The 27,821-nt window shown below is 39.1% G+C and overlaps 1 protein-coding gene across 1 annotated transcript; it reads right to left on the minus strand.

Moving 5' to 3' along the window:
• Window positions 1-1,471: 1,471 nt before the first annotated feature.
• On the minus strand, window positions 1,472-27,059 carry ABCB10 (ATP binding cassette subfamily B member 10). The gene is made up of 13 exons (XM_053937924.1): window positions 26,693-27,059; window positions 17,193-17,393; window positions 16,647-16,849; window positions 14,889-15,023; window positions 13,351-13,497; window positions 12,460-12,595; window positions 9,992-10,087; window positions 7,272-7,481; window positions 6,929-7,008; window positions 4,999-5,179; window positions 4,714-4,757; window positions 3,213-3,247; window positions 1,472-2,621 (listed from the first exon to the last, which is right to left on the minus strand). The coding sequence occupies exons 1-13, from the start codon at window positions 27,057-27,059 to the stop codon at window positions 2,330-2,332; spliced, it is 2,127 nt and encodes a 708-aa protein (XP_053793899.1). The 3' UTR covers window positions 1,472-2,329.
• Window positions 27,060-27,821: the final 762 nt, after the last annotated feature.

Here is a 27,821-nt window from a genome sequence, read left to right on the forward strand (position 1 = left end):
TCAGGGCTGGTAGGCTTTCTATGTGGATTATTGTCCCCTATGACTGAACCCAAATGCAGATGAGATAAACTTGAGATGGTTCATCTGGCAGGACTGAAGTATGAGACGCTTGTCAGTGTCAGTGCTTTGTCTTTTTCATTCAAATAAGCTCCTTTGGCTTTGATTTTATGCAAAAAGCAAAATACTAAAATTCAGTGGAGCATCACTATATTGTTACATTAATATACTATCCTTCTATATAACCTTTTCATATATATGATGCTAAATCATCAGGTTACTGTCACTTCATCAAGAAAAACAAACTAAATCAAACCAGGAAATTCACACACAACCAAGCAAATACAGAAAAATCTGGAAGAAAATTCAAGATGGCATCCACATTTCCCAAAATTCACGACTGGTGACATTCAAATTATTTAAAAAACTGAAAGCTCATTTTTACAGCTTGTTCCTAAAATATTTAAAATTATGCAGCATGAACACTTGTGTTTTGCTGATTGAACCCTATCTATACACAGCTACACTTCCTCAGGGAATCAGTCGGGTCCTTTGGCTGTCCCAGCCCTCTAAGAGCTCCATCTTCAGGAGAGAGATACAATTCAAATCTCATTTTCTACACAGAAATAATTTGTACTGATACCAGTTAGAGACTTAACCAGTTCTTGACTGTCCCATAAATATCCATAAATATAAAGTTGTTTTTTGAGTGGTTCTAACTCGAATAAAGTCTTCTAACCAATGTACCTGTTATGACAAACATTTGCCTTTTGGTGGACTGGAGCTTTTGTGTAGATTTTCACAACTTACCAGCTGCAATACCTGCCAGGACAACTAATGAACAAAAGACATGAAACACTCCTTCAGTTCAGCTGCAAGGAATTCCTGTAACCTGTGTAAATACAGGAATAAAGGGGCTTGTTGGGTCTCATGTAAGGAGAAATTACACGAGTGAGGATTAAAGCTGCAAACCCCTCTAAATACATTAACTAATAATCAACACTGAAATTAAACATTGGGTCAGGAGTATTTTTTGCATGTCTTTAGTACAACATATGCTTCTAGAAAAAATTTATCTGAAGATACAGTCACCTCTGGATGTAATTTAATTTTCATTCTCTAATAGTTTCACTATATTCCACAAGGTGCCATTAATGGCACTAACATTTTAAGCTTGCCCAACACTAGGTATTTCAGCTATTGTGAATAAGGTCTTCCAGCAACAAATTTTCCTAGCATGGATGAGTTTTAATGTGACCTGGGAAGTTTCTAGCTTTGTAAAATCTCCTTGTGGGGTTTCGCATCTTCAGAGATTCTATTGAAAGAGACTCTTCAATCAGAAACATGAGGCAAACTCTTCACTCTCAAACATATCCCCCTGCAGTTATTCAAATTAATGTAATGCTGCTATTTTACTAGTTGTCGTTGAAAAGGTTGTTTACTAGTTGTTTCTAATAAAGTAGTTAGGCAAAACTCATGATTTCTATCACTGAAATTTTAATTAACAATACAAAACTTACATATGCCTTAAAAAGGACTGAAACATATATGGGAGGGCATGTTCTTTCAGATGTCATCTTAGAAAGGAAGTGAAATTAAAGACATGGGAAAATAGAAAAGGGAAGAAAATGCATGAAAATTTTAGATTTTCCTATGTGACTTCATATAGTAATACACTTCCTCTGTCCTTTTGTAAAGTCAGTTTTTTTGTTTGGTTGCCTTTTTTTCCATTGGGTTGTTTGTTTTATTAAAGAACTTTCCTCCAACTTGTGCTTTCATACTCTCTAAAATGTGTTTTCATATGTAATTCTCTACAGGAACTGTAGATGGGGATCATAGTCAAATTCAGAACACATAACCACATCTCAGAACAAACAGTATCTGGAAGGACAGTGCAGTGGAAGTCAGACATAACTTTCAGAGTGTGTGTCATGCATTTTTGAATTCCAGCATTTTAAGACTAATGACAAGCACAAAACATGAAAGTTCCTTGGAAAGAGAGAAACAATGATATGAAAATGATAAGATTGTAATTTAATTACCTTTAAAATACTGAACTTGAGAATGGAGCACATCTTCATACAGTGCATTACAGCAAACAAGATTCTAGACAGTTTCGAAGTAACACAAGCAGAAAAATCTATGCCCTGAAATTATCTCAGTATGACAGATATTTTTTAAAGTTACAATAGTTACTAAAAAGCTTTCAATAAAAAATTTAAACACATTTAAGTTTCCAAAGAATATTTTGTACATTTTGGAAAAATATAACATTTACAAAACTGAAACATAAGTTATAGTCTTTGAAGTTTGTAATTATTCATACATTGTCTCATACATTTTCTTTTAATATATCCTTTTCTCTGGATTGTAAATCTAATGCAAAACTATCATTATTCTGAAGAAAAGCTTGTTTCTGCATTAGTTTCCTGAAAAGTCCATTTGGATTTGCAAGTAGTTCCTCATGTTTCCCACATTCAAGAATTTTGCCCTGGCCAAGGACTGCCACGAAATCCGCATTTTGAATAGTAGACAGACGATGAGCAATAATTAGGACTGTCCTCCCTTCCATCAGCCGGTCCAGAGCCTCTTGCACTAGATACTCATTTTCAGCATCCAAAGCACTAGTAACAAATGGATGGGGATGGGAAAGAGGAGGATATTTGTTATTGTAAGGCAGGTTGGTTTTGTATGCATGAGGCTTATTTTGCCAGAACTGCAAACCCTCTTTATTTGTGGTGAAGATGAACCATTGAAACTGCAGGAAAGTTTCATGAACATGCTCAGTGCTCACATCCAAGTTGCAGGCATGACATATTCTCATATGCAAATATAACCATTGAAAAATAACACCAAAGTAAGTTGGTGGAAAAAAAATCAGTTACACTGCACAATAAGCCTATCTCTTTTACACTAGGATCTAAGCTTAAACTACAAAGCCAAAAAAGCCTTAAGTAGATGTTTCAAAATCATGTTACATAGTATGATTTTAACTCAATGAAAAATCACAATGTACCAGCTATCATTTCTGCTTTGCATAAACCTAGATAATGTATAATGATATGGAGAGACAGAAAGAGACAGAAAGAGACAGAAAGAGAGAGAAAGAGAGAGAAAGAGAGAGAAAGAGAGAGAGAGAAAGAGAGAGAAAGAGTTCCCAAATCTGAGTTTTACAGGTACATAATTTCTAAGTTTTTATTTCTTTTTCTTCTTACCTTGTTGCTTCATCTAACAGAAGAATTTTAGGATTCTAAAAAAGAAAGTAAAATTGGTTATAGTAACAATTAAACAAGATCTGAATGTTTATGTCAATAGAGAACAGGATTCATATAGCTTAAAACTCCAATTAAGAGTACCTACTTCATCAAAAGAACTGAGCGTCATTCAAAGCATTACTTCTAAGAAATCTAAATGCTAAGAGGACAAAACAAACAACACTCCTCAATTTTCAAATTTTCCAAACAAAAGGGGGGAGATGATTTTTAAGGCATTCTTGGCAGCACTGTGGTCAAAAGTTCTATGTTCTGAGGTGGCTCTTTCACAGAGGCTCAGCTACCCTCTGCTTGCAGTCAGTCTGCTACATAAAACTGTCTTAGTAACTGAAAGTAACAAAGCCCTACCAACAAGCAGTATTTCACTTACAGGTAAAACACATAGTACTTAAGAACTAGCATTTCAGAACTTCTCCCAGTTAGATTATAAAAAAAAAAATTGCCAGCACTCACATCCCTTAGAAGAATTCACTAATGAATTACTTAAAATAACCCAAACTTCCCTGATAAAGTTGAGAGTAAAAGCTTTAAACTTTATCTGAGACAGACAGGACTCCACTGCACTCCCATATATCCCAGTATATCAACTACTCATTTATTTTTTACAACCTTTTTACTTCCACAAAATTAAGTCTTTAATCCCATGAACCATATAAAATGCATGGCTTGAAATAGAATCAGCTTTTCAGCATTTGTGGTAACAAGAACAGGTATAATGAAATTCCTATTAATCTAGCAGAACTGGGCATGCCAGGATGCTACAGACACCTCTGTGGCATAACATGAATGTAAACTGTGTTCAGCAAGGATCAAAACTTCCAGCTGAGCATCAGCACCAAACTGCCTCCCTGCAAGGCCCCGTGGCTGTCCCTGAATCAAACTCTCTGTTGTTCTGATCCTCAGAAGCGCCCTCAAATTGTGCAGCACAGAGCCTGCCCTGAAGCTAGACCGATACCAATCTTCGAAGAAAAACATGATACTACATTGTGCCTGAAATATCACCTTGTTCCAAATCCAGGCCACCTCCCCTCAAAGCTAAGACAAGGCATCTGAAGTCCTAGTAAACTGCAACCCAGAAAAATTAGCCCATGAATGACAGAGCTCTGAACACAGACATCATATATGCTTTAATAGTACCACATTCTTAAAGTCTTCTTTCATGCTTGACCTCATCTTATGGAAGTGGGCCATTATACAATGATTTAACATCAGTCTTGGCAAGAATTATCAAGAAACATGGCTGAAAGATAGGGAGAAGCACTGACATTTAGTAAGCTGTCATTAGTTAAGCCACTCAGCCCTTTCAAACTTCATTAACATAAAAGATACAGTTTTCCATTTTTTAAATATTTTCCTATCTCTCCCATTGAAATACCTCCTCCTTGTTAATCCTTCCTGCCTCCCTCCAAGAAGTAGCTAAATATTTGTTTGGGGGCTGGCTTACCTTGAGCAGAGCTCGAGCAATTGCAATTCGTTGCTTCTGTCCACCTGGGGAAAAATAATCAGTAAATTGAAATAGGAAAACAGATGTCAGGTAATTTTAACTGAATGCCTGGGCTGAGCAGAATTAGGCCCATGTACTTTAGTGGGGAATGGAGATGAGGGGTGGATTCTCTAAATCCTTATGGCAGGCTACAGCTTGGAGAAACAAGTGGTAACAAAAAACAATGGAATTTTTACATCACTCAATAGCATCAAGATTTTTAAAATAAGCAACATAAAGATGTACCTGAAAGCAAAATGCCTTTTTCTCCAACTACAGTGTCAAACCCTTTTGGAAAATCTCTGATAAAACTAGCAGCATTAGCTATTTCAGCAACTTTCTGAATCTCCTTTACAGTCACAGTAGAAGGATCCTCTGCACCATAGGCAATATTTTCAGCAATAGAACAGGAGAAGAGAATTGGTTCCTGACAAATGCAAACACATAATTAATATGGTAGATCTGTAATTGTATGCATGTGTGATCTAGTATGTCAGATAACATAAATCCCACTTAAAAGCTCCCACTTAGAATATCCATTAAAATAATATGTAAGCTAGAGTTAATTGAATTAAAGATTAATAAAAAACCTCCTCCCCTAACACCAAAATGGACAGTGAAAAACAACTAAAAATTAAGTTGCTTTTTTAACTGACAAAACGTAACTCTCAATTCCTAGTATTTTAGGAAGAGTTTAGGAAGAGCTATACATTCAAAAGGCCTTCCTTTGCCACATATCATCATAATGGAAGGGATGGAGCACCTGTCCTGTGAGGGAAGGCTGAGAGAGATGGGGCTGTTCAGCCTGGAGAAGAAAAGGCTCCAGAGAGACCTGATGGTGGTGTTTCAGGACTTAAAGGGGAGCTCTAAGAAAGATGACAACAGACTTTTTAGTAGGGCCTGTTGTTATAGGACAAGGGATGCTGGTTTTAAACTAAAAGAGGGTCAGTTTAGATTAGATATAAGGAAGACTTTTTTTATGATGCACGTGGTGAAACACCAGACGAGGTTGCCCAGAGATGGTGGATGCCCCATCCTTGGAAACATTCTAACTTAGGCTCATTCATGGATGGGGCTCTGAGCAACCACATCTAGTTGAAGATGTCCCTCCTCAAAGCAGGGGGATTGGATTTGATGACATTTAAAGGTCCCTTCCAACCCAAACTATTCTGTGATTTGCAACAATGATGATTCTTTTCTCAATCTCTACACAGATTTTATGGCATTATGTGCATTTAATTTGTACTTAAGCTTGTAATAGAGAACTGTGAGATAGGACAAGTGATGTACAATGGGAAAATGTCTGAAACAAGGCAAAGTGAGCTCTGTTTAAAAAATAGAGTCATGTTCTTTGAATACCAGTACTGACCTCCTACTGGTAATTTAAATGGAATAGATTCTTTCAAAAAGAAAAGTGTTAATGTGACAACAGGGAAATAATTTTTGCACAAAAGCTTCTGGTGGCATTATTACATAAAGAAGTTGTTTTGAAATGCAACAAATAAGTTACTCTTATTTTAAGACAGAACATTAACCAGAACATCAGCCTAACAGATAATTATACTGTGAAGTATCTGGGGAGATGAGGGAATGAACATTTTAATTTATGAAATAGCTTATTTTTAAGACACCATTGACTTCCAGAGTCTAGAGGTTGCTAGGAAGGTGACACTATAAAACTAAGTGTGTGCCAACTGTGCTGTATTTTCATGCTTTCCTAATGGAAATTATGATTTCCTGGAAACTACTCATAGCACAGAAGGTCAGTTTTTTAAATGGCTGTGTAAAATATGATTGTCTGACTTCTATCAATACAAAAGGTAATTAAGTGTTAAGAATTTTGTTACTTTCTTCAATAAATTATAGCAAGCATTAGGTTGGTCATACCTACACAATTTACAGCAATTTACCTTCCAGTCTCCACATGCACACTTTTCTTCTAAACTAACATTTTGGATCTCTGTGATTATGTAAAAACAGACTACAGAATACTGGAACTAGCTCTAAATAGTTATTTTTAGAACAAAGCATGTTCTAAACAGCAACAGCACTTATGGTGAGATGGAAAGATTTCACTGAGAAGCAAGATTATGTCTTTTTAAAAAGAAGGAAAGTGAGGAAAAGCTAGTTGATCATAAAATTATTTCATCCACTTGGATTTTTTTTTCTTTCTTACCTGACTTACTGTTCCAATCTTTGTCCTGAACCACAGTGGATTTAACTGACGGATATCAAAGCCATCAACAGTGATAGTACCTTAAGTTAGGAAACAATAAAGTCAAGTGTGTTTGACATGTACTGAAAGAGTCTAAACGAACAGCTGAGAATGACAACCCCTGGGGAATCACATACTGTACTGGTGGATCAGAAATGCAAAGCTATGCAGGCGCCACCACAAGGTAACCATACACTCCAGAAGGAGACATGGACCTCAAGCACAGGAAACCCAACTGTTTATGAGGTTGATCTGAGATGCAAAGCATTAATTGTTGCAAATGAGAGCTATACACAAACCATACCTGAGATAGGATCATACAGGCGCAGCAGAAGGGATACAATTGTTGATTTCCCTGTACCACTTGGGCCAACGAGAGCCGTAACAGAGCCAGCTGGAATGGAAAGGCTGAAATCTTTGAAAATTGATACTTCTGGACGTGTTGGATAGGCAAATTCAACATTTTTGAATTCCAAAGCACCTCTGAATACGTCTTTGCCTAATGTGATTCCCTCTATATAACAAAAAATAAAATTCAGAAATGTGAACAGAAACAAAAATTAGCTCAGCCCTCCTTGAACTTGCTTTACAGACATTCAATAGAGTATCTATCTCCACATTCAATCTATGGATAACTGCAAGCCACAATTCAGGACCACAGTGGTTATATTTCAGGCATGAGATAATCAATGTGGTATACCAATCATTCCTGAATGTAATTTCAGGTTGCTCACCAGCACAGAACCTGTAAGGCTACCTACAACAAGAGGGAGAATTTGCATCTTGCTAATACCTAACCACTAACAACAATCACTTCTCATAGAATGATCTGAATTAGTGAACATACTATAAACAATTAAAGCTTTGTAAATTAGGAGCAATGAAATAAAAAGGCATTGGTGAAGGCCAAAGTCCTGTTACCACAGAACACAAAATGATAAACACTGCAAATCATTTACTGCCCTTTCACCAAGCCACAAAAGTCACCTGAAGCACCCTCCTCTGAACAAGAGCAGTTCCTGTCACTGGAATAAAGCTGCTGCTAGGTTTGTTGCACTAACAGACAATTTTCAGTTTTATTTTCTTCTTTCAGTGGGAAGCATATTTAATAAATTCAAATACCAATTAGAGGTCTAACTCTTGGGCAACAGTTCACTGAAATGAAAATGTCACTTTTAAATTAGAAATTTCACTTTTAAGTTAGAAAAGTGAAACGTAAATTTCACTTTGTGAAATTTTCCATGAAAAACCACGATGAATTAACAACTACCAAAGTTAAATAAAACTAGCTTATTTCTGGAACACAGCATTTGACTTAAATAATTATCTTAATATCATTACTAGAAAAAGCTGATAAATAGTTAAGACAAAGAAACAAAATTTCTTCAAGCCCTGTTAAAACCCAGTGACATGTATCCATATGAAGCAAATTAATTGGACAGTGGCACTGAATTCCCAAAATATGAAGTTTCCAACACCTTTGTAAAAACTGGCAGTACTAGAGCAATACCCGAGTCATGTTTGTTTGTGCTGGAGAAGCACAGCTCAAACCCCTAATTCTTTTCAGATGCAGCACACAATTAACTCCCAACCAGCCACAACATAGGGTAGCATATGCCTATATTTGGTTAAACAGTAAATGTGGGTAGGAAACAAAGATACCAATCAGTAGCAATCAAGATTTCACTAGTTCTGCTCTTTTTTTCCAGGTTTCATTTCTTCTCCAGGCTTTCAGTTTAATGATAGTAGCATTGGAATGGAAAAGGCAAGAGCATACAATTCCAGATTCCTTCCTTGACTTTAACCGATGGACATACACATTGTAATGTTTCCACAATAGCCTGTAAACCTCCTTTTCAGAAAATAAATGTGTTTGCTAAATCCTGTGTTAGCAGCATAACCCTTATTATTACCACAGTAGCAAGCAATCACTTATCTTAAGTCTCAGTTCCAGTTATTGCACAGTCTATCCATGGCCTGAAACACTGAATCTACTGCAATACAGGAAGTCTGCGACCACAAGTCCTTCATCTATATATCACTGTAAAAATATCTAAAAGCTATGTACTTGTCTCATGTTTGTGTTCTAGACACAAGAAAAAAGACATTATTATTTGTTCCCAAGATATCTGTTGTCACCAGCAACAACGAGAGTCTGCAAAAATAAAATCTTGCCCCCTCAAATAAGGAAGAAATGTGGATACTATTACTGCAAGGAGAAAGGTGCAAATCACTCCAAAAGCAACACCTGCTGTAGCTGCACATCCATACTATTCCAAGAAGCATAAGTCCCCCTATCAGCCCTACCCTTTACTTCCTTTTATTCCCCAGTCATACCTCAGTCCCTGATTCCTATGGCAGAACAACCCAAATACTCAGTTTAGTATGTGTTGCTGAAAGGCCTCAAACTGTGTGTTTGCAAGTTAGGATTCATATCAACTTGTCTTACTACGGGCTGATTTTCACTGGATCAGTATGAAATGTTTAAGCATGCAACACTCTTAATGAAAACCACTTGGTTTTGAAAGCTTCTCTGATCATTTCTTAGCCATTAGAGACAAGCGCAGTAAACCATTCAGTGGAAATATGAGATACAGCTATCTCAAAGAGCTCCTCCCTCCTCTCCTTTTTCTTGTTTCCACTCTTTTCACTCTAAAGCTGAATCAAGAGGATGTAGTGATGACATCAACAAGAAATTCCAAAAAGCTAGAAACGACCATGTCCTCAGTCACGTAAATTAGAAAGTATTATGATTTTAAATCATATTCTGAATTAAATAAATAAAAAATAATTAAACCAAAAGTAATTAATTAAGCTAAAATTTTGTCTTCTAAAATTTTTTATTAAAGTAATTTTTCATCATCTGTTTCATACTTAGGTAAAGTCAGAAGGATTATAACTATATATAATTTCTTTGAATATTATGTAAGTCAGTACTTAACGTCAGTGTTACACACTCTTCTAAAGTATTGCTGACCCATAAGACAAAATCAACCTTTAAATAGTAACAAACCAAGAACCCACCATTAAATGGAAGTTGGGGCTTCCTTTCAATAAGTTCCCAAAGACGTCCACCAGCACCTAGTCCTTTCATGAGCTCAGAATAAAAGGAACTAAGACCTAAGCAAAAAGCAGAACAGTATTATGCATCCAAATGTAATGGAAGACATAGAAGAGATAAAATTAGCATTATACTTTTCAGCAGCAGCGTCGAAGGATCAGATATGTAGAGGATCTTTTATTCCAACAAACTGTTAAACTTGTTAAATCCTATCTAGTCTCATTTGAGAGCTGCCAATAACCCTTATTCACCATTCTTCTTTATATCTGTAAAACAAACCACTCTGAAGTAAAGAAAATGTTAATACACTTCAGCTTATGTATGCCCTTTTTCATTCACCTGTCAGAAAGAACAGCATCTAACTTTAGGAAAATGGCTTTGCATTCAACCAGCTACGTTCCCAGAACATTCAGTAGAACAGAGCATTCTGAATGCTCTTCGTCAGATAGGTTTGCACCAATACAGAGGAGCCTGGCTGAGTCAGGCACAGCAGAGAGAGGGCACAAAACCTAAGGCTGAAGTGATGCTTGAGAAGATGTGTGGACAGCGGACAATGGAAAGAAATGTGTCTCCCATGCCAGAATACTTCAAATAGTACTGAAGAAAGCAAAAGCTAAGGACAAAGGCTGCACATAGTACTGGGTCCCAGCTCCTAGCAGATATCTGAATCATCTTGAAAGTGGCTTGGCTGAAGGGCTTTCCAGCTGACATAAACACAGAACAAAACATAGAACTAAAAATGGAGTAGTACATAGATATAAAATGCCCAATTTCTTAAATTTTTGTGTGCCATTCAAAAGAAAGACACTGATTTAATGATTTTTGAATTCCTGTAAAGTGCTTAAGACTTATTTCAGTAGGGCGGAAAAATGAAGGTGCAAATAAAAATATGTATATCTAAATATATATATAATGGATTTACTGGTTTCTTTTTGCAGAGCAAGAAGCTCAGCTCAAGGTCACAAGTCTGTAAGTGTAGGCAGGGTGTTTCATCATGCTGGTGCTGAGGACTATCTGAAAGTTTGCAACACTAACCATGGTGAGTAGCTGTCTGCTTGGAAAAAAGAGCTGAAGAATCACATCCTAGAGCAGGGCATGGCAGGGGAAGGCATAAGCCTCACAGAGCAACTTTGAACTCAAACACTGAGTTTTGCAAATCCACAACCACTCATAAACAAAACATTATAGAATATGGACAGCAAATACAAATTAGAAAACATTTCTGTTTTTCATAACCCATGTTCTGTGTTTGGAAGAAAACACAGCAAACTTACAACAAAGAGGAGCAAAGTCACAGATTATGCAGTGAACTTCACAGTTGTTGCATCGACTCCTATATGTATTGATGACATATACAGAGCAGACATAGCATTTGGAAGATTTATATGCCTTGTAGGCATCTAGGAAGGCAGGCCTCTTGTGGCAAGACACCTCTGCTTCAGAGTCCCCATGAGAATGAGCTCTGTGCAGAACTACATTCTACAATAATCTGGCCTAGAATTTAAAAATATGTTTTTATAGTAAATGAAAGTTAATTCAATGATATTTTTAGCACTGCTTCTAATCTTCATTTATTTAATATCAGCTTGTCCCATGTTTTCAAAGTGCCAGGTATCTCTCCATTGACCAAACTTCAATGATTTAAGCAGAAAAGAAAGGGGGCTGGTAGTTGGAACGGGTGCCACTGGAAATTTGATATACAAGGAAGCAGGTTTGTTAAATTTTGCCCTCAAGCACATCTTTGTGCTCCCCGTGATATCAGGCCTAGTCTTAAAAAAGAAAAAGCTGCATTGCCCTCCTAGTCTATCAGAATTAAGAGGCTAATTTAAAAGAATGCTTCCAGTAAGTTGTAGAGCTTCTGGGCAACTTATCTTCATTTTTGCCTGTATGCAGCCATGAAGACAGCTCTGACAAAAAGATGAACAGTTTGTTGCTGGGCCCGTAGATTACAGCATGTGGGCTTCTGGGATGAGTCAGTGAGTAAGGAAAACCAGAAGGTTAGCACTGAGTGCAGTATTCTGCTGGCACTTTGTTTACTCTTCCAGTTGAGGACACCCTATACTGAATTACAGCTAAATGTTACATGCCTTTCTGAACAGAGTATGCTTAACATAGACCCAAATATTTTATTGCTTTACACAATACAGCAAGTATCTTAATTTGGATACTAAAGAAAATTAAAGTAATATATACTGTCACATGCACACATTGAAAAAAAAAAAACTACCTTTCTTTTGGGGAAAAAGAAGGCTTATATTAAGTTACAGATTATTATTTTCATTAACTCTTCAGAAAAAAAAAGTTTTCTTGAGAAGTTCATTCAGAAGATTTTTTTAGAAAGTCAGATTTTTAAGAGCTTTTTCCCTCCCGCCCCTATAATGAATGACTGTAATGCTTTCAAGTGAAGAAAAGCTAATTTCCCATTTCATACCTCCAATGCTTATGCCAACCCAGAAAGCATACATGAGGAAAGATGAGAGTTCACCAACTGTCATGTAGGCACTGCCCATTAGTAATCCTCCTTTGTATAACACTGAGAGGACAATTAAGTTCCCAGAAAGGCCAGTCTAAGGAAAAAGGAAAAAGGCAGATTTTGTCACGTAGATCTTAAATTTTATCCTCTAAAATGCTGTTTCAGAACTTTCCTTGTAATGAAAAGAACTCTCACAACTATAGATATCTAGACTTTTGGAGGACTGAGGTAAATTCAACAATTCTAACATAAAGCCAGCCAACAGCCAGCCAGACATCCAGTGGCACTCTGCTATCCAGTAAGTGTTCAAAAAGCAAGCAGCATTTTTGGCTTTTTTCTTCCCCATGACAGAAAAGAACACTAAACATTATTCTCAACCATCATTACCAGGGAAGAACTGAGAGTCTGCAGTTATGTTCCAGTTTTAGAATTCAATTAGACAAACAGTTATGGAAAAATCCAAGCCTCCCTCCCCTACCTGCGTACTCCCCACCTTCCTATGCATTGATGCTCCTCTCACTGGGGAGCCAAACCTCTAAATACAAAGGGTAGGGGAAGGTTTCCACTGGTTTAATTCCTTGAATAGAAGGTGTGGCCTCAGGTAAGTAGTCCTCAGCTATGGGGTGTGGTGCAGAAATTGAGGCTTAAAGTAACTTTATCATACTGTTTTATCTTGAGATGCAGTTTCACAACAATTTAGACTTATTTAAGTCCAGTTTTCCCACAGTTTTATGTATGTTCAATTTATTCTCAATTATTTACTTGCAGATTTTTAAGTATCATTGGGAGTTTTAAAATAATTGACACTTTGCATAATATGGTTGGCTTACTTTCATTAAATACACTTACTGCTCCGAAGAAGCCTGCCCGAGCTAGTGCCTCTTTTTTAGCCAGCTGCAGCACATAATCAACTTTATTTGTATACTTCTCCATTTCAGCCACTTCTTGCCCAAAAGCTCGAACTGTTCTGATGTTTCCGATACGTTCTTCAGCTAACTGTATTGAAGCAAAACAGATCCACAGAGACACACACTTTGAAATGCTCACATTACAGAACATCTGAAAGTTAAACTGATATCACTTCACTAATCTACCTATCTTTGGGTAGCACTGGAAAATTTCTCATGCCTTCCTCTCCCCATCCCAAATCCCTTTCTTAAAAATTCTTTTAAGTTAAAAGCAAACTGCATGCCCAGGCAGTTAAAAAAAAAAAAAAACCCTCAAGATTGTCTTAAGTGCTAGCAGAGACAGAAAAATATAAAAATAGGGTTAAAAAATTCAGTGTGAACAACACCCATAGGGAAGTTACTATTCACAATATGCAATAACAACGTGGGAGGGGAAAAAATAAAGAATATTCTGTTCCATACTAAGTCATGCAAAAAAGCCTGCAGTTATTTCCTGAAACAATTCCACTCATTTGATCAAAGCAATGCTGGGAATTAATTTAGCCCAACTACTAATGTCTCATTTCAGCTCAGTATTTTAACTTCCAAACAGTGAAGTATTAATTCTAAAATACCTCAATTGTAACCAATTACACTAAGTTGTTACTGGGCATTGTGATGGTCTTAGAAAAAACAAGGTCCCCCTTTGTAAGTAAAAGTATGAAACAAAAAAATAATTCTCCTTCTTTCATCTCCCATCCAACCTGAAAATTTGAATGGAACACAACAACTGCTTGTTCATATGAAGTCCTACACCTGGTTTACAAAGGCATGAGCTTCCCACCAACACAGTCTGAGGAAGACAAACAGAGGAGGGCTAATCTTCCTTTTACAGAGTTCTACAAAGGACATCCCAAGTTTATTACAGCTGACAACTGTGACTATGTTAACTACAGCTTTCCTAATTATATTTCTGTGCTTTATAATAATGTTTCCCCACCCTAAGACTTTGAGAAAAATGTTTAAGAAACAGGCCCCATAAACATTTAAGAGCTGACAGTAAAGTCAAGCATCAGGGATGCATTTCAGAGGCAGACTTGCTAGCAAAGGAAGCATTCATCTACTATGCTCCCGATAGCTTCAAGCTCAAAACTGTAATCCAAGAAAAGTGGTTTCCAAATCCAGGTACCAACTTCCGCAGGACTTCATAGGCTGATTCTTTCTTTTCCTCTCACAAAGCTAAAGCCTAAGCTCCTTGTAATTACTTACATTTCCAAATTCTCAGGCCTAGTACCTCTGTGTTATATTGCTACGGACAAAGGAAGTATGGTTGTTTTTGACATCTGTGAATAAGTGTTACTGACATTTACCTGTCATACTACTCAGGTGCAAAACTACAGGGTCTGAACTAACAGTACAATTATCTTCAGAAGATCTGTAACTTTAGAGATATTAACCTAAATACATTAGAGCAATTTTAAAGTTAACTAGAAAGGTTACCTGTGTTGCTTCTGCAAGAGAATCTTGAGTCATTTTAGTAAGCTTTCGCAAGTATCTGCCATAAATCACAGCCAGGACAGCCAAGGGTGGCACAATGCTCAGAACAAATGCAGCAAGGCTAGGGGAAACAAAAAACTAGAAGAAAACAGTATTGTCAGAGTTTAGCATTCAGATTAAAAATAATCCCTGGAGTACTGAAGTGCAACTTTGCTTGCTATTTTTCTAAAACTAGTAGGGATTTAGTGCTGCCATGCTTTCATTTATCATGTTTTAATTTTTTTCCAGGCAAAATATGCGTTCTTCCACAGCATTTGGGAGGTTAGAACAAAGGACTATGAACAAAGCCGTCTGGATTTAATTTCTAGCTTTCTCACTGGTTCTCTGTGTGGTCTTAGTCAAGCACCTTAACCTGCCAGTAGCAGGCCCACCAGGAAATCTCTTGGGGATGCTGAAAGACATAAGCTATTACACAGTTTCTAAAGTGCTTTCACAACTATTAAATAGATGGTGTAATACAGAAGCTCTGAGTAGAGAAATATCATACAGTACTTCTGGGTAAATGAGGAACAAACAGATGGAGTAACCAGTACTCCCTAGCACCCATGAATGGGTGGAACAGGGTATTTAATTTATTGCTGCAAAACTTACCACTTATAATGATCATCATTAAAGCACCTAAAGAGGTTCTCTTCATAAGATTTACTGACAGTAGATCTAATGTGTTTTAATTTCAACTTGCTTTCTTATTGAAAACAAAAACCTCCAGAAAGATTCAAAATCAACATAATTGATAGGCTTTATAATTATTTAATAATAATATCTTCTTCCTTTCCTTGGCAAGCTTTTATAGTCCTCTTCTTACAACTGTCTCATGGCAGTATTTTGGGGCAGAATGCATTATATAAAGTTATCTCATTTTATCTATGGTAAGATAAAGCCTTAGAGTCCCTTTGTAAGAGAGTAGAGAAAGCCATTCTTATCAGTGACAAAATATTAAAGCTTTAAAGCTTCATGGAAGCAGTGGAAACTCTTAACAGTTTTCTAATAATGACAATATTGGATACTTATTTTTATGAGGAGACTATTTGCTGTCTGTTTTTAATTCCAAGTACACAGCAGAAATTACCACACCAATGCATAAACATAAAAAAATTAAGGCCACAAAAAAAAAAACCCTCAAGAGAAGTCAGATGTTCATGTAATCCAACTGACCACCAAGGAATATTAACTGATGCCCTGCACTGAAGCCTTCGTTAACAAGGCTCCTACATAAACATATTCTTTACTGACAGATTAAAGCAGAAATACTAATACTTGTAAAAATCTTCGGCATTAATTAGATATGCTGTGCTGCCTTTGCTCAACCAGAATAAACCAATTTTAATTATTTTCTATCAGGCCCTTCATACTGTATTTTACCTGCAACCATGGGAATGTTATCACTGATTTTAGTATCTTCAGTAAGAATGGAATTCATCGATTTGCCTACTTACATTTCGCTTGATAACTCTGGGTAGAAACAGTAGTTAATGTCAATCCATCATCCTCCAAATTTTGCTTGTGAATAAACATCAAGTGGCTGACTATAGCACATCACCTATTGCAATAATCTCTGCATCTGTTGTAGATAACCAATGAAATACACTTGTACCCAAGAACACACAGTTGTTACTGGACTGACTGACTCACGCTCACCTAACAGAACTGAAACAAATGTAAAACTACAAATAGTGTCAGGCAAGTAAGAGACCACCATACCATCATTCCAACCCCCACAGATGCTTGTGCTCCTGCCCTGAGCCCATCTGAAAGGTTTTCAGTCACTGAGCGGCCCAAAAGGGCTGTATCTGAAGATAAGCGGTTTATCAGCTCTCCTGTTCTGGTCTTGTCAAAGAAAGCCATTTCTTGCTTCACAATAGAGGAGAACATGGTTGCTCTCAAACGATTCACAATTCTTTGTCCTGTCAATAACAGAAGTCAGTCAAGCATGAAACAAGAGACTTTACACAGACACCAACAATATAAAAATCACAGGATTGCACAGCACTGAACAAAGCACATTACAGAGAACGGAGTCTGGTAAGATGTGTTAGATGAGATCATTAAGATCTCACCTAACAGTAAATAAAAATGAGCACTCATTCCAGCATACTTATCTTTACACTCTTAGTTTACCTTTGCTCTGGTTAAAAAAAAGTACCGATTCCAAAGATCATCTCTTGGCCATTGCCAAGAATTTGTTTAAGATTCTGACTCTGCGAAAAACAAGATGACTCTCAGTACCACTTTTACTTCTGTTTTTACCTGCAGTCTGCATGAGGTAGACACGTGTAGCATTAGCAGCAGCACCACATAAAAAGATTCCACTCAGCAAGGCACACAGGCTGGTCAGACTGTCAGTGAAATCCTCACTGGGATTTGTATAAATAATGTCAATAACTTTCCCCATAAAGAAAGGAGCTGACATGGTAATGACACTGGAAACTGCCAGAAAGCCAACAGCAGCTGCAAATCAACAAGAAAAAGGAAAGTTATTCTGAACTCACAAGATCGTTAATAGTACAAATGAAATGATTTTTCACTTGAAGCTTCTCTTAAGCTTTCAAGTGCCAATTGAAATAATCAGCAGTCTTTTACACCCAGTTCTGAAAGGGGTATTTTAAGCCACTGTATAAATTAACTTAAGCAAGGCATATTTTAAGAGTCTGAAAAGCCTCTGTATACAATCACAGTCCTACAATCACTTCTCTTGTCTAATCTTCAACAGCACCATCCAAAAAGGTTAACTTTTCACAGGTGTCACCCTTTGAGAACACTGACAGTTACCAAATTCTCACACATAATCCTTCAACTTCTGTTTGGTTTGGGTTTTATTATTCATGCTTGTCACTGTATGGAAGCTTCCAGTTGTCTATTTTTAAGGTAACAATGGACTAAAGTAAAGATCTGATCTGAGAACTATGCAATTTTATTGGGAAAAAAAACCAAACAAACCAGAAACCAAAAAAAAGAACCAAATTTTAATTCCTCTTAACTGATACATTTTAGAATTTATTTTTATTTTAAATTTTATAAACATTCATTTTGTTTTACTCTTTACTATTGTTGGTCTAAAAGAAAAATAGTGTAAGTCTTAATTAGAAGTATATTTGCTGATGAGCAGAGCTCTTGAATTCCAGTTGCTGGATAACCCAGCTTTTTGAAGGTGTATCACAAAGTATGAAAATTACACTGGACCAAAACTTAGCCTTTTGAATTAAAATCTGCAAAGAAATTTCTTGAGCCAACAACAAAGTTTAATCCTAAAAAGACAAGCCAAGCTTGGAAGGCTGAGAGCTAGAAAAAAACACATCTTAATTGAAAACTGAACAAACTTGATATGAAAACCACAATAAACAATGACATTTTATCCAAGAACTAACCACACGCTTACAGCAACCATTCATACGATTGATGGAAAACTACTATCAAATAATGTCTTTGAAGACAAAAAATGTACTGTGCTGAAAGTCCTAAAGTTTAGTTCCATTCTACTGAGCTTCTTGTATCACTTGAAGACAGCAGCCAGCCTCCCTATTGCACACTGCTGTAAGCAGTACTTCTAACACCTGACACACTTCGCTTGATGCTTCTTACCACCTTCACATACACATGGAAAGCTTTGCTTCAGTTTCTGCTTGAAGTGTAAATACAGTCATGTATTTATAAGGAAGAATTCAGAGTACAAAAAATGCATAGCTGCAGCCTGTGCTTCTTAGTCAAGATTTATTTGCAATCTTTCCCTTGTGTTACAGTCCAGCCAGCAAGTGTGCAAAAGATACAGGATTTGGATCTTTAACTTGAAGCTATAGAAACTCTAAGAAACCAGAGGAGGAAGCGAAAAACTTTCTGGTGCAAACTTAATGATCTATGCCATAGGCACATCTCAAAAGGATATTACTTATTAGCTAAAAATACATGAATGACCTTATTATTAACAGCCTGGCAGCACTGGTGGATTCAAGCTGTGAAGCAGCAGGGAAAAATCCAACAAAATCCACTTTTCCTGTCAGGAAAAGATGGTTGGTCTCCAAGGCAGCTGGAGATGGACAAAAGCATTGATTATAAGCACAGTACTGCATGGAAGCTCAGTCTCCATTAGTCCAGACAATTTCCCAGTTATGGATGGAACAGTACATATGAACTGCAGATCTAAATATGCACAGAAGGAAGAGGACTGTATAGCTAAACCTCTCATATGTTTCTGTCTAGTGGCTTGAATTTATCTTCAGTTTTTCTTCATTCAAACTAGTACGGGTTTCACTGTAATTACTTCCAACAGCCTTAACTGAATGAAGAGCAAATACTAGTACCTAAAGCAAACTGAAACTACTGAACTAGGCAACATACATATAATTATTAGTTTAATCACAAATCACATGCAAAATAAGGTTCCCTAATTGAAACTCTCATGTTGATTATACCAGCAGACCAACTAGAAAATAGCACAGTTGCCAAGTGGCTGCACTTTTTTGTTTATTTTAAAATGTTGACTAGTTGAAAAAATAGGAATCAGCAAACACTCATTGCATTGCCTCATTCAAAGGAGCTGTCACGGTGATAACTGGCAGAAGGGAAGAGTTCAATGTGTTCAGCAACCAAATATGAAGATACTCCAGTGACACTGAAGGTTGTTGCTGATAGAAAAAAAGGTTGGAGTAAACCATAATATTAGTTTCACATGGCTTACTGTTACCCAGAAAATTACATCAAACAAAGACCAATAATACACTCTTTTATTTTTTAAATTAATTATTATTGTAGGCTCTGAGATGACAATAAAGAAAATGTGAGGCAGATAAGTTGAACTTATAAAACCAGGACTTCAAAGCGGCAACAGGAGCAATGACAAGGAAAGCTGGCTGCAGCAGCAGCTGAGCAACCCTCTTGGAAATGTTAGGCAAACATTTTGATTGTCTGCTTGCACAGAAATCCAGATTACTGCCCAAAGTGATGCCTTTATCACTATTAAGATCAACACACTCTCCGTTAAGGCTGACATGGCTTGCTTCTTGACAGCAAACCTGCAACTTCCTAAGAGGACAAGGTTGCTAAGTGACAAACCACATTTACAAGCAATAACAAGGCAGAGGTGTTAGAAACCTCTCTTCAGAATGTAGACTAAGTGACTCCAAAGAGTCATAAATTAATTTTCTACACACAAAACCAACACAAAGACAGTGAATGCTTCTAATTTTGCTGGTTTTTACCAGATGACCCTTCTCACCCAGTATAGTATAGTATGTGGAAGTGTATGAAGACAAAATACTTGTAAGCCTGTTTGGTGAGGGGCTGTTTTGAAGACAAATACATGAGGATTTTACCACAGATGAATTAAGATCATCCAAGCCAATCAGGGATAAAAGACAGAAAAATGAGGTATTGATGAGATCTGGCAGTGCACAGTAACCCAGCAACAGGTCACAGTAGCGAGATTTTACTATTCCATAAGCTGTGAGTGTCACCTCCTGAAATCTTTTAGGTCCTCTACTGGTTTTCATTTAAATATGGGGAGCTGGTGGGTCAGAAACAAGCTTTGGATTTGTGAGAAATATCCTTCTACCAGCAACAATGAATGTCTGTCCTTTACCAGTTATTTGTGCCGTTTTATTTAATATGTGGGGAATTTTAAAGCTGAACACTGACTGGCTTTCCACAAGGGCATTTGGAGTGCTGAATAAAACCTACCACATTATAATGTGCATTCAGGAAGATTATATTCTTCAATTGTTCTTTAATTTTACAATTTTTGGTCAAATAAAGTTCATTTCCTTTTGGTGGACACTGGACCACAATATATTTGGGTATCAACCCTGCAAAGGTATCAACTCTGCAAAGAGTCAGCTCTGCAAATACTTACTACAAGATAAAAATCTTCTTCCAGAGTACACTGTGAGCACTTAATGATGTTCTGTACAGTTATAGGTTAGGTATGAGTGGTGTGATTTTCTTTCTGTGTTAAAGTAAATTCATACATGACAACTGCACTGCATCTATTATTATGCAAGAACTTTTTAGAACTACCCTCCTTACACTGTTAAGAACAACTGTGTTACTGTGCTCAGAAAAAAAAATACAGTTCGCAAAATGCTAGAAAGTAACAGAAAAACTCTAGGTTTAGAAGAAAAAGTACGGATTCTTTTTTTATCGGCTTTATTTTTTTATCTTTTTTTTTTTGCTTTAACAATAAAGCATTTAACTTGTTCACGTTTATCCTGTATAGAAGACAGTCTTCATGTCAGACCAGCCTAGCTATTACTCCTTCTGTATCCACAGTTCAAATAATGCAGCAACAACATTCCCCAAGGAAATGAAGGTCTAAGCACCTAACTGATCACAGTGATAAGCAGCTATTGTTTCTGCAATGTCTTACTTAAGTAGCTTCGCTAACAGTTCACCCCCAGTTTAAAATAAACTATCAATTACACAGAAAAACAAACCTTCTGCCATAAAGCTGCAAGGCTGTTTGGACCTTTTCTGACTTTCATACCAAACATTGACAAAATCAGAAGAAAAACTATGGGGAGAAACAACAAAAAGCATCTAGCTTATATTTTATTGGTGCACCGCACATGAGAAAACACACAATGAGTTACCTCTACATATATATACAGTAGGAATTGCGATTTTAAAACCACAAGAATTGCCTTCCAAAAAAACCCGAAGTGCATCATCTGGTGTAAATTTAAAGTAAAATAAAATCCGATTATGAATAAGGCAGTGCTCTCCTGACTTAATTGAAATTTTAATCTGTAGGAAAGCAGCTATGACAAACTTGCCAAAAATTACGAAATAAAATATCTGAGATAACATTTCTTGAATGCCTCTAAAGAAGACCTGTGTACAAAACAAACCTTACTCGGTGCACATAAAGTTTGATAGAGGGAAAAGGCACACTTTGCTATGGGATTAAAAATTTCGGAGTTCCTTGTGCTTACTTTACAATTCAATACAACTATTGTTTCCTTCGAGTGTGGTTTGGATAAAGTGCAACAGACAGATTCTCACGGGGAGAAACAAGGAGGCAGGAGGATATAAAAGGGATCATTTTAAAAAGGCATTTTTGTGGTCTCACACACACAGAGCAGGATTTAATAATTCCAACAATGGCGCTGTCCTCTTCCCCAAGACCTGAACTTAATCAAAGATGCACGTTTACCTTACCTGACTAAACCAGATCGGCCAAAGAATTCCTACAACTACTTCTCTCCTTTGTTAAACCTGGATAGTATTACGGGATTTACAAACTCCTAATTGACTTATTAAAGAAATATGGATATTGATCTAGTACCGATATCCAACTGTGACGAACAAAAACTCTCTAACAGTTTAAAGTTAGAAAGTGTGTGTTTATTGCGACGCCGGGCAGCGTGTGGGATAGCTCCCAAATACACACTGCGCCTTTCCTTTTATCCACACAAGAACTGAATACCCAAAACACAAATACATATTCATAATTTAGTACATCCCATTCCTCGCTTCGTATACTAAAAATTTCAAAAGCTATTAAGCATGCATAGTTTGTTCCTTAAAATGGGTCGGTGGTCCCTTTCATGGGGAGGGATCCCAAAATGAGGAAGTTGTCATGGTTTGACACTGGCGCAATGCCAGCACCCCCATGAAAATGCACCTTCCCCAAATAAATGCTGTAAGATGTTATCAAGAACAGAGCAGAGCAGGCCCAAGCTTAATAACAAAGGGAAAAAAACTTTATTAAACTACTACTACTACAGAAAACACATAAACTAAATCCAGGATGAAGACTTTTTAAAACACCCCTCCTCCTCCCAATTCCTAAAACACCCACCATGAAACACCACCTGGGATTCCTGATCAAATTACCACCCTTCAGATAATCAATAAGCTATCAAGAGAGAGAGAAGTCTCTCTTGCACCACAGACCCCCCAGGAAACACAGTTGCCACCTCCTGTGTTTCCCTGTCACAGTGCTCTCACCACCGTGCATGGACAGACTGCTCATAGGGCTCCTTTAAGGATGCTTTGCCACGGACTAAAAGATACAACAGTTCAGCTTCTCATCCTGGGACTACAGTCCCCCCCATTTTCCCCTGGGGCCAAGGGTCCAAGAACAGAGATTATCTTCTTCCCAAAGACAGAGGGCATCACCATTGCCTCCTCAGCTTTCTTCTGTTCTTGCCATTCCTGTGCTGTTAGAAGCTGAAGCAGGTCTCCTTGGGTCACCACTGCATCCCCCTAAAATGCAGTCTCTATTGCAGGAGATTTTGGTTCAGTCCGTGGCTAACAAGAAAAGTCCAGCCAAAAGCTACTTCATCATCTTCTCCCACCTAAATATTTCTTCTTCTAACATCTCAGGTCCCGGACTGTTTCTCTTCCACTACAAATCGAGGAGGAGTAATATTTTACAAAGCCCTCATTTCCTGGAAAGAGTTAAAAGTTCAGACTCCCTGGACGGCTGATATCTCGGTCCAGCATCCCGTCTCCCACGCTGGACATCATCCCCCCCCGCTTCTCCTTCTCCTCTGCCGGCAAATTTCCAGGTGCCGCCAGGCTCTCTGTCACTTTCCCTCTGTGGGGGGGGGAACAAAGGCATCTCCGCTTATCTCCACCCTTCCGTCCAGGAGCTGGCTCGGTTCCAGACCCTCAGCCCCTCGGCCTACCTGGACAAGGCCGCGTGGCTTCCCCTCCCCCACCCAGCCCATGGCTGGGCAGGGGAGAGTCTGCACTCTCTGAGGACCGGAACCAAAGAGACAGTTCTCCTGGCAGTTCTTGCTTTTAACCCCCTGTGTTCTCAGAGGCATGTCCATACTTTCAGTGGTCACTCCAGGTGCCAATATCCAAACCTGACCACTGATTGGTTTGACCCAACTTCCTGGAAAAAATTCACTTCCATGTCAAACCACGACAAAGTAAATTAAGTCTTCTTCATTCTGACCTTTCTACCTTTTCAATGCAAATATGACAAATGAACTTTGGTAGAACTCCCATTCCCTGTCTTCAGTTGGTTTCAGAACAGAGGAGGCCCACAATTATGTTCCTAAAAGCTATTTGTCAGTTTCTATATTCTTAATTATAAAACCAACTAACTAAACATTGTGTTGACAAGCAATCAATTATTAGTTAACTACTAACTCTTAACTTCATCAAGGCCTACTCATTTATTTTAATTAACTCTAGTAAGGCTTATCTCTAACTAAAATCTTAGCTCCTCTAAAATCTCTAAATCCCTTTATGTTTCATAATCACTACACAAAGCTATGGTCACTAACAGAGTGAATTCCCACCATAGTATTTGGGCTTCTTTTTACCACTTTAATTGCAAACAAGAAAATTTGACACACATGTCCCATTTAAAATACATTCATAGCTCTACCCTGCTGTAGAAGTAATTGGACATGGAACACATTACACTGATACTTTTTTTTCCGGACAGTATGACATTTGATACATTTATTTTCATTCCTAGGACCCTCCAGAGGATCAGAAGCTCCTGCTGCAAGAGGTGCTGTGTGCTAGCACATGGGAAGTCTGGGCCAGAGCACACCCCTTCTTCCTGAGCCATTGGATGGTAAAGAGGCCCTGCACAGAGCAAGATGGGACCTTCTCCTCTGCTGCCAATCACAAGGGGAGCAGGTCACCTTCACCTCTGTACCTGCACCTCATCAGCTGACACCACTTCCCCAGCGCACCAAGAGGGGTGAAGCTAGGCTTGCTCAACTTCCTCATAACTCATCCTCTGCTTCCACTGTATTCCACTGTCCTCATGGCAACCACTTCACCTTCTGTGACTGTGAATTTCAACTCACAACTGCAAGAAGCAGACAGACCATCACAACTCATGCCATGTGAGATGCCAGAAAAGGCACACAGCACTCCACACTGGTACTGCTACACTCCTATGTTACCAGCTGCCCATTCTATAAAACACAGAAAACCTGGATGAACTCAGCCTTCCTGTAGAACTAAACAGCACCTGTAGACCTCTGAAGAGATCTCACAGCATTTGCTTAACAGTTATATGGAATCAAAGAGGAAATTAAATGTTTTACCCTTGGTTCACTGTTTCATGTAGTGAAACCATTATTTTTTGAATGGAGCAAACCCAGACATACTAGGTTTTTAAGGACTAGTTTCTCAGTACAAAGCTGAAACAGGAACAAAAAGCAACTATTTTAACATATTTCAGATACAATGGGTACATGCAATTTCCCTACAACCACCTACAATGCATTTTACCCATATTTGTTATCCCTGCACTCTATAATGACCAAAAGCATTTTTCCCTGCCAGCTTTTCCATCACCCCACCTAATTACAACTTAACTACAACTTTTCCCTTAAGCATGGTGTCAATAAAGAAGAATCCTACATAAATTCACTACTCTTCCACAGTGAAGACCAACTGAACACTGAAAAGCAGTTACTACATTTCCATATTTTTTCCAACCTCATACCTTGATATCATCAAGTTGTTGTGTTAGGGTTTTTTTAAACCTTTTAATTCAGGCCGTTTTATTATCTCAAAAGACAAAACTGCATGTAACTGGTTTTTAGCAACTGTGATAGCTTATTACTTAGATAAAACCATCAGCAGACTGCACAGACTAAGGATGCTTTTCTCTATTTCAAAACATAATTACAAACAAGCATACCTTAACCCTGCCTGTAATAAACAAGCTGGCAGCAAGTGCTCAGTAAAGTGAACTAAATTCAATTTTCAGTTATTTAGAAGCCTTGGGTCCTAAAAGCCAGCCTTAAAATAACTGATTTATTTACTTGATTAATTTTAAATGGGAAAACCACAGTCTTTTAAAACTTCACAGTAAAACCAGCAGGTAGTCTAAAATCTATAAACATTCATTTGGACCCAAATTATGTTGGCTATATAATACCAACAAGTAATGAAACTCTGGAAATATCCACTATGAATATCCACTATGAATAAAATCTTGTGCAAAGTATTTTGTATTCCACAAACCACCTCTGTATGTGTATAACTACCTCACCTCTCCTCTCAAACACCATTTAGGAACTACCTAAATTTTTACAGAGGACTACAGGCCTCTAACTCATGAGACAGCGCACATACTATCTGCCAATAAAGATACCTTAGAAAACCCAAAGCACATAATAATTTGACATTGTTTTCTTACCAACAGCTATTATCATATGAACCCATGATAAGCAATGTCAAGAAAAGTTTGTTTATACTACACTGAAAATATCAGTGTTAAGGGTGTAATTTAAGCCACAGTGTTTTGGTTTCACCGTATAGATGTTAGAAAATAAACAATTTTCAAAACATCTTTAAAAAGTTTTAAGCAAAAAAATTCTTTGGGGAGAGAATTCCGATTTATTTAAAAAAATTAAACTCATCAGGTTCCCCTTTTTACTTAATTTCATGTAGTCTTGGGCCCAAATTTATTGCAGGTAGATTGTGAAGGCAGCGCTGAACACGCACAGAGGCATTAAACAACCGGAACCGAGTTCTGTTAACTTCCAAAAGTTTTTCCTTCCCTTCAAAAACCATCAGATTAAGAGATGGCTAAGTGAGAAGAAGGGGGAGAATGTATTTTTTAGCTTTTCACACGTATGGAAGGCTCGCTCCAAGACTCCGCGCTGTGCTGGGATGCTGCCAGCAGGGCTGGTTCTCCAGGGAAGCACGACCTTCTCCTTCGCCCCGGCGGCGGCCGCTCCCGGCAGCGCACCCCGGCCCCGGCAGCCCCTCCGGACGGGGCGCCCGCCGCCCCCTCCCGCTCGGGCAAAGCCCCGGGGCGGCCCCGGTACCTGTCAGTCTCCGGCGCTCGGGGTGCGCCAGGGCCAGCAGCCTCCGAGCCTCAAAGCGCGACGGAGTGCCTGCAGTTCCCCGCGGCGGCTCCGCGCCCGCCGCGGTGCTCACGGAGCGTGGGGCGCCGCCCGCTGCCGCCGCGGCAGGGAGGAGGCGGAGGCGATAGGACGGGGAGCCCGGCGGCAGCGGCAGCAGCAGCGGCAGCGGCGGCAGGGGGTGCGCCCCGCACGTGCCGGGTGGGCGCGACGGGGCCCGGAACCCCGCGGCCCCGGCGGCGGCCCCGGCGGCTGCCCGAGCCCAGGGGGGCGGCGCCGCCCGGCGCAGCAGCGGCAGCAGCCAGGGTAGGCGCGGTGCGTAGCCCGCCATGCGGCCGGCGCGGCACCCGAGCTGCTGCTGCGGTCGCAGGTCCCCGCCGCGCGGGTCTGCGGCGGGAGGAGGAGGAGGCGCCTCCGAGCCGCCGCCGCCCATGGGCCGGTGGCCGGGAACCCGCGGCCGCGCGGGCTCGGCCCGGCCTGCGACGCGCTGATAAGGCTGCGGCTGCTGGCCTCCTCCCGGCCGCCCCGGCCAGCGCCCTCTGCCGCCGCCCGGCCCGGGGAAGGAACGGGAGGGGGCCCAGGCCTGCCGAAATGGCGCCCGAGACAGAGGGGGCCTCGCTAATGGGTATAAATATCTCAAAGGCAGGTGCCAAGAGGATGGTGCCAGACTTTTTTCAGTGGTGCCCTGTGAGACAGAGAGGAGCAGTGTCTGTAACTGAAAGCCTAAGAAGTTCGATCTCAGTGTGAGGAAGAACTTTACGTTGAGGATGGCAGAGCATTGGAACAGGCTGTCCGAGTAGGTAGTGGATTTTTGCTGTCTGGAGACATTAAAAACCCACCTGGATGTCACCTGCTCGAGGTGACCCTGCCTTGCCATGGGGTTGGACTCAAAAGTCTCCAGCAGGCCCTTCCAACCCTAACAAGTCTATGATTGTTTGAACCTGCCCTGCCCTGCCCAGTGAGGCAGAGACCCACCTGGAGGGAAGGGGAGCTGAGGCAGCCGATCCCAGGAGAAGAAAGCAGGGACTTGGCCCCCTCCCCTGTTCCTCCCTTCCAGGCCTGCTTCTTAGGCTGGCCACTGGACCTTGCTGGC

The sequence above is a fragment of the Vidua chalybeata genome, chromosome 3, assembly GCF_026979565.1.
Source record: "Vidua chalybeata isolate OUT-0048 chromosome 3, bVidCha1 merged haplotype, whole genome shotgun sequence".
Classification (NCBI taxonomy): Eukaryota; Metazoa; Chordata; class Aves; order Passeriformes; family Viduidae; genus Vidua; species Vidua chalybeata.

What these genes read in the sequence shown, in the direction of transcription:
- ABCB10 (XM_053937924.1), bottom strand. Translation starts at nt 27,059, where the DNA reads ATGGCGGGCTACGCACCGCGCCTACCCTGGCTGCTGCCGCTGCTGCGC. An exon ending in GGGCAGGCTTCTTCGGAGCA is followed by an intron (nt 12,596 to 13,350) that starts GTAAGTGTATTT and finishes CTTTTTCCTTAG; the next exon opens with ACTGGCCTTTCTGGGAACTT. An exon ending in GCCCCAACTTCCATTTAATG is followed by an intron (nt 7,482 to 9,991) that starts GTGGGTTCTTGG and finishes TTTGTTATATAG; the next exon opens with AGGGAATCACATTAGGCAAA.